Below are 10047 nucleotides of genomic sequence, written 5' to 3' on the forward strand. Positions count from 1 at the left end.
GTCTCACTCTGTTGCCAGGCTGGAATGTAGTGGCGTGATCTCGGCTCACTGTAACCTCCGCCTCCCGGGTTCAAGCAATTCTCTTGCCTCAGCCTCCTGAGTAGCTAGGACTACAGGCATGCACCACCATGCCCAACTGACTTTTGTATTTAAGAGGCAGGGTTTCACCATCTTGGCCAGGCTGGTCTTGATATCTTGACCTTGTGATCCGCCCGCCCCGGCCTCCCAAAGTGCTGGGATTATAGGCGTGAGCCATTGTGCCTGGCATATTTCTTTTATAATTGAAAAAAAAGTTTTAAAAATCTGTTCTAAAAGAACTTACATGTAGTATCAACCCTCTTGATATATATGTTTGCAAAAAAAAGATTAGAAGAAAATGTAACAAAATATTACACATAGTTTTCTTTGTGTGGTGAGATTGTGCATGATTTTTAGTTTATTCTCTATACTTTTCTATATTTCTCAATTTTTGTTTGTGAGGACTTTTCTCAGGAGGAACAAAGGAAAAGACAGATGTGTTTTGCATTTGTTTTCAAATGAAAGCTGAATTGAGACCATAAAGGGCTGTGCAGGATGTTGAGTCCTGTAGCTGACCGGAGCCCGTAAAAGGCCAGCTGAACCAGGGCCCTCCAGAGCTGTCACTACAGGGCGTGCAGACTTGGATGGAGGCAGTGGCAGCAGAGACAGAAAGAAGGGAATGAGCTCAAGAGAAAGTCAAGGGAGAGCGAGCAGATCACCTAAGGGAGAGGCAGGCTCACTGAGTTTCCAGAGGAAAGACAGAGGCAGTGAAGCCCAGCATGGTCGGCCAGGGCTGATTCCACAGGAAGAAGGCAGCAGCTGGGCTGGGAGCTGTCTCCATGGCTTCCTCTTCACCATGCATTACTACTGCTCACAAAAGCCAGAATGGACAAATTCCCAGTCCATAGTATACTGCCTGCCATCGATTGATCGGTCAATCAGTAGATTAATTATATACAGATAATGATGGATAAACATATTAATAAAAACATATATGTATTTCCTTATTTTTGCAGAGAAGCACTAGAAACATAAACCAGTATAACGAGTTACCTTTGGGGCATGAAGACATGGTGAGGTGGACAGGATGGGGAAAGAATGAGACTTCTCTGAATATACCTTTTTATAGAATTTTGGCTTTTGAGCCAGGTAAATGCTTTACACATTAAAATTTTTTTACTTAAAATTGAAAATGAACTGATACATAAGAACCTAACAGTATTCCAGATGGGTGCTGTGATCACAAAAGAATTCTTTCAAGTAACTTTGCAAACAGTTCTCTGAGTCGATGGCCTTTGTGAGAGAGTCTAAGGAGAGAAATACTCTGAGGAAACCTTGAACTTCACTCAATAGTTGTATTAGCAGTAATGTTGCTTTTGTCATTTTGAAACTATTTTAAATATGTTACTGGATAAATACATAATGTGAGTAGAATCCCACCTAACATTCTGTGTACGAGAAAATAGACACATGCATAAAATCAGCTAAGAAACGAGCTACTGTCCACCTTGGATTTGGAGGCACTTTTGCTATGAGGGAGTGACAGCTGGCAGCCTCACCATCCCCACAGACGGCTCTCGATGTGGCCCTGCCTGTGTCTGGCAGCGTCACCGTCCCCACGGATGGCTGTCGATGGGCCGTGCCTGTGTCACACACCTCCTTTGTTAAACTGTCATGGAGATTTTCAGAAAGTAAGTGATTTTTACATTCTACCGGTTGTTTATGAAATGTATCTTTTTTTTTTTTTTTTTTGAGATGGAGTCTTTGCTCTGTCACCCAGGCTGGAGTGCAGTGGCGCGATCTCGGCTCACTGCAAGCTCCGCCTCCCGGGTTTACGCCATTCTCCTGCCTCAGCCTCCCGAGTAGCTGGGACTACAGGCGCCCACCACCACGCCCGGCTAATTTTTTGTATTTTTAGTAGAGACGGGGTTTCACCGTGTTAGCCAGGATGGTCTCGATCTCCTGACCTTGTGATCCGCCCGTCTCGGCCTCCCAAAGTGCTGGGATTACATATGAAATGTATCTTAAGAATTCTACCCATCTTTTGTTTAAAACATTACTGAGTTTAGGGTAATTAATGTAAATTTCCTATAATATCAGCCAAAAAGTAGTAAAGGGAAATACAGGTATCGTATGTATGTATATACAAAATACACACATACAAAACCCCATAAATACAAAATGCAAGTTTGGGTTCCAAAAACCAAGAGAGTCTGCCAGAAAAACGTCAACCAAGAAGATGTTCTCTAGCAGAATCCCAGCCGTTGGTTCGGGCGAGGGATCAGCAGCTGCTGAGATAACTGGGAAGGATGTTGAAGAAGGGATGTTGGCACACATGCCCAAGGATCATGCCACAGAGAACTGGCTATTTGCAAAGTACAAGCATGTTCCCAGAGTCATCTGGGGTCACCAGCTGATCTGCATGATAAAACTTAGATCCCTAATTGTGGGACCACCTGATGTGCCGTGTCCCCATTGTGAGTCATCTCTGCAGTATACCTCCCAAAAATGTTTACTCTGATCTAACCAAGCATTCGTACCTAACTTCGAGTTTATGGGTAGTATAAGAGCTAGAGGAACAAGCTAAATGACAATGAGGGATACTTTACAAGACACTTCTTCAAAAAGTCAATTTTAGTTTTTTAAAAAAAAGTGTGAGAAGGACGTGGGAGGTGCTCAAGATTAGAAGAGACTGAAATGGTCCCTCTGGGGGAAAGGAATGTGCCCACGCTCCCCAGCCAGGCTCCCTGACAGCCCCGGTGTACAGAACTTGACAAGAGAAACATAAGGCCATATTTTTTCCATTGTGACTGTAACATCTTTGCCCCATCCTGGGATTCAGGAGCCTCTGGAATGTCTATGGAGACAGAGTCTCATACAAGTGGATATTTTTAGTTCCATTTTGGAAAAATGCAAAGATAAGAATCTCTGAAAGTTACCAATATCAAACACATTATTTACAATGCACCATTAGTGGTGAGTAAAATTCCCTGTGTTATGTTTACTAAGTCCTGGAGGAAACTTCTCTGAGATTGGCGGTGCTATGGAAAATTACAAAATCTGCAATTTATAAAGGTGGTCCGCCAATCTAGACTAATAATGACATTGGAAAGTGCTGTGACATGTGAGACAAGAAGCATCTGGTGTGTGACAAACACAAATACATCACATATCGAGAAAGAAGAGGAGGTGACACAGCTTGAAGACCTCCCACACCAGAGTTGAAAGCCTGAGTCAACCGCCAGGGATGTTTTGAATCATTTTTTAAATAGACTATGCTACAAGAAAATCTTATTTCTTCCACACAGTGTAATATTGCTACTTTTATTAAGTGAATGTCCTTTTTGTGTGTTTTAAGGTAAAAGTGGTTAAGGCAGTGGTGTTCAATCTTTGGGCTTCCCTGGGCCACATTGGAAAAAAGAAGAATTATCTTGGGCCACACATAAAATACACTAACAGTCACTGATAAGCTGAAAAAACACACACACACACACACACACACACGCGCGCGCGCGCGAAAAAAATCGCAAGAAAATCTCAAAATGTTTTTAAGCTTACATGTTTGCATTGGGCCTCATGCAAAGCCGTCCTGGGCCATTTACGGCCCGCAGGCCGTGGGTTGAACAAGCTTGGTTTAAGGCGTGCGTGTGCATCATTTTCATGACTCTCTACTTAAAGGGGCTCTTTCTATTTGACCAGTTACTGACCAGTCACAGGCCTGGCAGGTGGATGGCTTCCCCTGTAATTCTAATGTTGCAGGCTCTGCATTGGCCACACAGCCAGCAGGGTGGTATGAGTGTAGTAACAATAGCATTTAATAATGTATCCTCACGTCACTTCCCGTGGAGGCACTAGTCGGGATGGCAGCAGGGCACCAGCCCTGGTGGTGCGGCTCTTCCCAGCAGGTTTCAGTCCCTCTTCAAGGACTAAGCTCTAGGATTTGGAAATCTTGGTTTCCCAAAGCTGGTACACACTAGACCCACAAGAGGTTCTGTGAAGATAGGGTTCCTCAGGCCAGGCGCAGTGGCTCACGCCTGTAATCCCAGCACTTTGGGAGGCTGAGGCAGGTGGATCACCTGAGGTCAGGAGTTCAAGACCAGGCTGGCCAACATAGTGAAACCCCATCTCTACAAAAATATAAAAATTAGCCGAGCATGATGGCGAGTGCCTGTAGTCCTAGCTACTCGGGAGGCTGAGGTGGGAGAATCGCTTGAACCTGGGAGGCGGAAGTTGCAGTGAGCCGAGATTGCCCCATTGCACTCCAGCCTGGTGACAGAGCGAGACTGCATCTCAAAAAAAAAGAAAATAGGGTTCCTCAAACAGGCGAACCTGTGAGATGCACATTATATTCCTCTCTGGGAGGCCCCTAACACACGGTAAGTTACTAAAGACAGCCTGGCTATGACAGTGGACCTGGTGCCAAACTAGCCCTCCTGCCACAGACAGATAGAAAACTAGGAAACAACTCTATTCAGGCAGTGGACAGCGGGCAGCACGCGCCTGCAGGCTCTGAGGAGGGAGTTCAGCGGCAGCCCCGTGATCGCCCCGCTCCTCACCTGGGACGCTTCCCAAGCAGAACACGGTACTTCTGAGTGGAAGAAGCAGAGATCAGCATCTCTGGCAGCTAGAGTGTGCAAGACAGGGCCCTGGAGAGAAGGGGAGCTGTGCAGAGCAGGGGCCCCCCAGTCGGACTGCAGCTGTGGGCAGGGCAACATGGGCCCCAGAGTAGAACACCCCTGCTTGCGTTCCATTCCACACGGACAGTTCCCATCCTAACTTCTCTGTAAAAGGAGTCGAAGTCTGTCACCCTATAATGAGTGCCCCTGGCTCTGCCCGTTGTAGGTTCACAACAAGTCCAGCTGCCTCTTCAGGAGTAGTGCCCCTCCTCTTGCCACCGTGGTTTGCCTGGCAGGCCACGAGGCCGGGCAGCTCTGAAGAGGTGATTTCTACACACAGGGTGATTGAAAGTGAGGGTCAAACCAATAAGCCTTGAAGCTGAACTGGCTCCCCTTGTTCTGGAGATGGCGCCACTGCACTCCAGCCTGGGCGGCAGAGCAAGACTCTGTCTCAAAAAAAAAAAAGACATGCAAGAGAACTCTTCCTGCCAAAGGCAGGTCCCTCCAACTGGGCATGGCAGGGCCAAGACGGTAAAATGTAGCTTGCTCTGAGCCTGCAACTCAACCTCTGAATCCCACCTGCGCATGATTTGGGTCCCTGCACATGGTATTGGGTGAAAGCAGCAGCTGGGACTTCCTTATGGAGAGAGCCATAGAGGTAATTTACAGAAGAGTTGAGAGTTTTAAGTAGAGTGGCCTCTGTCTGCTATGTCACAGTGACAGTGCCGAGTACAGCCTTGGGAACGATGGCTGAGAACTGGTTTGTAGAAAGTGCAAGGCCGGGCGCGGTGGCTCAAGCCTGTAATCCCAGCACTTTGGGAGGCCGAGACGGGCGGATCACGAGGTTGGGAGATCGAGACCATGCTGGTTAACACGGTGAAACCCCGTCTCTACTAAAAAATACAAAAAACTAGCCGGGCGAGGTGGCGGGCGCCTGTAGTCCCAGCTACTCGGGAGGCTGAGGCAGGAGAATGGCGTGAACCCGGGAGGCGGAGCTTGCAGTGAGCTGAGATCCGGCCACTGCACTCCAGCCTGGGTGACAGAGCGAGACTCCGTCTCAAAAAAAAAAAAAAAAGAAAGTGCAGCCCGCCTTACTTTGACACTTGCCGATGGACGAGTGTAGCAGGCAGGGGGCCAGGACTGCTCTTTCCTCTGCTGACCTGAATGTGGGCTTGGCCGTCATAGTGACTGGCCCAGGGTTGGGTATGGACAGGTAACTTGCACTTGGGATGTAGCTGAAGGTGGCCAGGATGCACCAAGAGGCCATGGAAGGTCCCGTGAGGTGCCAGGGAAGACCCACACCTGCTCGCCATCTTCTGAGTAGGAAGGAGGAGGGTGGCTAGTGGCCCCCCACCAGAGTTGAGGGCTGTGGGCTGTGGGGGCTGGGCTGTTTGGTTCTGAAGGCTTTTCTCCTGTGTGTGTCCCCAGATGAACGACAATCTCCTTGAGAGCTGGAGTGACCTCGACGAGCTGAAGGGAGCCAGGAGCCTGGAGACGGTGTACTTGGAGCGGAACCCCCTGCAGAAGGACCCCCAGTACAGGCGAAAGGTCATGCTCGCCCTCCCCTCCGTGCGGCAGATTGACGCCACGTTCGTCAGGTTCTGAGTCCTCCTTGCTCCTCCTATGGTCCCTCTCCTCGGAAGAACTGCCCAGCCATGGTTTTTTAACCCACCTGTTGCTCCTGAGGTCGTCACTATATCAACAGTCAAAAACCCAATGGCAATAAAGGCACTGAGGATAGCTGACGCGCGATGCCACGCGCCATTTTCAGATGCCATTGCAATTAAACCCTGCCACACGGTCCTCCTGGGTGATTGTGGACAGTTATTGTAGCCACAGAGAGCACATAAGACACGCTGCGTTCATTCACTAGAAATTCCTTTCTGTTTCCTTCTCTCAGAAGGCGGTCACGGTCCCCACCTGGGTTGTGTGAAACAGAGCCTGAGAGTGCTTTACAGGTATTCACGTGCTGTCCGAGTGGCATTCAGGGGCTGGCCCAGCTGGCCCTAGTCCTAGTGTGCAGGGTTCAGGCAGTCCTGACCTGCAACAACTGAGGTTTTTTAGTCTTTTAAACCAGACAATGCTAATTTTTTTTAAATTAGGTAAGTTAAAAAAACATGGGTAAAAGCTAACTCAGCCCTGTGTGCTTGTGTTCCTTAGAGCTCTCCTTTAAAGAGTGCTGGGCAGGGCTGACTGCTTTCATGTGTGCCTGTCAGTTCTTGCCACAGCCCTTGCCTGTGAGTGAAAGCTCAGGTGTGGGGAGGGCATCCCGTGTCCCGGCGGTGCTGTGCTGCTGCCAGGATGCGAGCCCCACTGAGCCTCTCCAAAGATGGCCTCCAAGGATCTGAACCCTTGGCCACTTGTGTAGTGGCCTTCTGTTCTCACCCCATTGTTATTTTGGCTTTTTTAATATAAAATGTACATTGACAGACACCCGAGGTCTGGATTTAATGCTACCAGGGCATCGTCACCTCCCAGGGTCTCAGATTTCTCCTCCCACAGAATGAGGGCCACATCATGTGGTCACCAAGGTCCCTTCTGCCTCCAGGACTCCAGACTCTAGAACCGTCTACTTGAGAAACCAGGACTCTAGAACCGTACTGTCCAGTGTGGTGGAGGCTGTAGTGAGCCACAATTGTACCCATTCCAGCCTGGGTGACAGACGGAGACCCTGTCTCAAAAAAAATAAAAAATTTTAAAAGGCCCCAAATTAATACCCAGCCATCTGTTCTTTAACAGACATTTTTACAAACATACAAAAAATGTGGAAGCAGTGAGAAAAGGTATGCTAAATCCAGCACAATCCTAATCAAAATGCCTTTTTTTTTTTTTTTTTTTTAAGGAGTCTCACTCTGTCACCCAGGCTGGAGTGCAATGGCGCAATCTCAGTTCACTGCAACCTCCACTTCCTGGGTTCAAGTGATTCTCCTGCCTCACCCTCCCTAGTAGCTGGGATTACAGGCACCCGCCACCACACCCGGTTGATTTTTGTATATTTAGTGGAGATGGGGTTTTGCCATGTTGGCCAGGCTGGTCCCAAACTCCTGACCTCAGGTGATCTGCCCTCGGCCTCCCAAAATGCTGGAATTACAGGGGTGAGCCACCGCGCCCAGCTGCCATTTGATTTTTTGAGACACATTAAATTCTAAAATTTACTATTTTTTCCTTTTTTTTTTTTTTCTGAGACAGAGTCTTGCTCTGTCGCCAGGCTGGAGTGCAGTGGTGCAATCTATGCTCACTGCAAACTCCGCCTCCCGGGCTCAAGCGATTCTCCTGCCTCAGTCTCCAGAGTAGCTGGGACTACAGGCACGCGCCACTATGCCCAGCTAATTTTTGTATTTTTAGTAGAGACAGGGTTTCGCCATGTTGGCCAGGATGGTCTCAATCCCTTGACGTCGTGATCCGCCCACCTCTACCTCCCAGAGTGCTGGGATTACAGGCGTGAACCACTGCGCCCAGCTTTTTCTTTTTCTTTTTTTGGCGACCAGGCTCTTGCTGTATTGCCCAGGCAAGTCTCAAACTCCTAGGTTCAAGCTATCCTTCCATCTCTGCCTCCCTAAGAGCTGGGATTATAGGTGTGAGCCACTGCGCCCGACAAATTCTAAAATTGATATGGAAGAAAAAAGTCAACATTGTGGTTCAATTCATTTTGAAAAAGAGCTGGGAGAGATGCTTTCCTACCAGATCCTGAGTGCTGCAAACCTACAGTGAGAGTGTAGGGGAGGCGTGACCTAACAGCACCAAGACAGGGACCCAGGGGACTTGGGGACTCGGGGACTGGGAAAACCTCAGCGGGGCCGGGGACTCGGGGGCTGGGAAAAGTGTCAAGACAGGGACACCTCAGCAGGGACCCAGGGGACTTGGGGACTGGGAAAAGTGTCTCGGGGTTTGGGAGGGGTGGACAGTGTCCTCGTGGTGTTGGCAAAGTGTGCTGTGTGGAAAAATGAACACTGCCCCTCCCTGGCATCACACGCAGGGTGGGCTCCAGAGTGATTGGTGATTCCTATGCAGTGGTAAAACAGAAAATTAGTAGAAAATAATATGGGAGGCTGGGCGTGGTGGCTCGTGCCTGTAATCGTAGCACTTTTGGAGGTCAAGGCGGGTGGATTGCTTGACCTCAGGAGTTCAAGACCAGCCTGGATAACATGGTGAAAACCTGTCTCTACTTTAAAAAAACACAAAACTTAGCCGGGCGTGGTGGCAGCCACCTGTAGTCCCAGCTACTCGAGAGGCTAAGGTGGCAGAATCGCTTGAACCTGGGAGGGAGAGTTTGCAGTGAGCCGAGATCTCGCCACTAGCACTCCAGCCTGGGCAACAGAGTGAGACCCTGTCTCACACCCAAAAAAAAGAAAAAAGAATGTGGAAAGGTGGGTATGTGAGCTAGCAGTGGAGAAGAGCTTAAAACTCCCCAAGGCCAGGTGCCGTGGCTCATGCCTGTAATCCCAGCACTTTGGGAGGCCAAGGTGGGCGGATCACAAGGTCAGGAGTTCAAGACCGGCCTGGCCAACATGGTGAAACCCCGTCTCTGCTAAAAATACAAAAAATTAGCCGGGTGTGGTGGCGGGCGCCTGTAATCCCAGCTACTTGAGGCTGATGCAAGAGAATTGCTTGAACCCAGGAGGTGGAGGTTGCAGTGCGCCAAGATTGTGCCATTGCACTCCAGCCTGGGCAACAGAGCAAGACTCTTATCTCGGAAAATAAAACAAATGAAAAAAACTCTATAAGCACAACTGTAAGACAAGATTTTGATGGGTTTGTTTACATAAAATTTTACATAGAACAAAAATAATGAATAATGCATGAATAATGGCAACAGTAGATTAAGAGAAGGTGTTTGCAGCCTTTAAAATTGGCAAGGCTTACTATTTAGAACTCCCACACATCAAATAAAGGAGACAGGAATCCTGACGGAAACGCAGGCCAAGGGCCGGAGTGGGCCACTCAGAGACCAGGGGCCAGTGGCCTGTGTGGAGCCGCCGTTCACAGGCAGCTGGGGTGCTGGCTGCACCTGCAGACAGGAAGGTTAGAAAGCGGGCAGTGCAGGCATCCAAGAGTCCATCCCCTGCGACCCAGCCACTGTCCATCCAGCAGGGCTCGCATGTGGCCGGGGCGCAGTGCCAGGGTCCTCGCGGAGGGAGCCCTGCACATGCCTCCAGCCTCAGAAGGAGGCTGAACTTGAGTGCGGGCTCCTGACCACCACTACTTGCACCTCCACTAACTACACCCCTAAATATGCCCGTAAATGTTACCAAGATTGGTATAAAAAGGTACAGCCAAAGGAAGATGGTGCAGCAGATTCTGGGCCTGGGCTCTTCCACTGCCTGGAACCCAGCGAGCCCCCTGTGCTGGTTGTCGCGGCTTTTCTGCCTCCCTCCCTTCCTTCCTTTCCTTCAAAAGTAACACAACTTGAAAA

The 10047-nt window shown here is 49.1% G+C and overlaps 1 protein-coding gene across 1 annotated transcript in view; it reads left to right on the forward strand.

Moving 5' to 3' along the window:
• PPP1R7 (protein phosphatase 1 regulatory subunit 7) overlaps nucleotides 1–7067 on the forward strand; it is a 36891-nt gene extending 29824 nt beyond the window's left edge. Inside the window, exon 10 of the mRNA XM_015111541.3 lies at nucleotides 6063–7067. Within this exon, the coding sequence (XP_014967027.3) occupies nucleotides 6063–6239 (177 nt within the window). The 3' untranslated portion in view covers nucleotides 6240–7067. The remainder of the gene's footprint in view (nucleotides 1–6062) is intronic.
• The last annotated feature ends 2980 nt before the right edge of the window (nucleotides 7068–10047 follow it).

The sequence above is a fragment of the Macaca mulatta genome, chromosome 12, assembly GCF_049350105.2.
Source record: "Macaca mulatta isolate MMU2019108-1 chromosome 12, T2T-MMU8v2.0, whole genome shotgun sequence".
NCBI lineage: Eukaryota > Metazoa > Chordata > Mammalia > Primates > Cercopithecidae > Macaca > Macaca mulatta.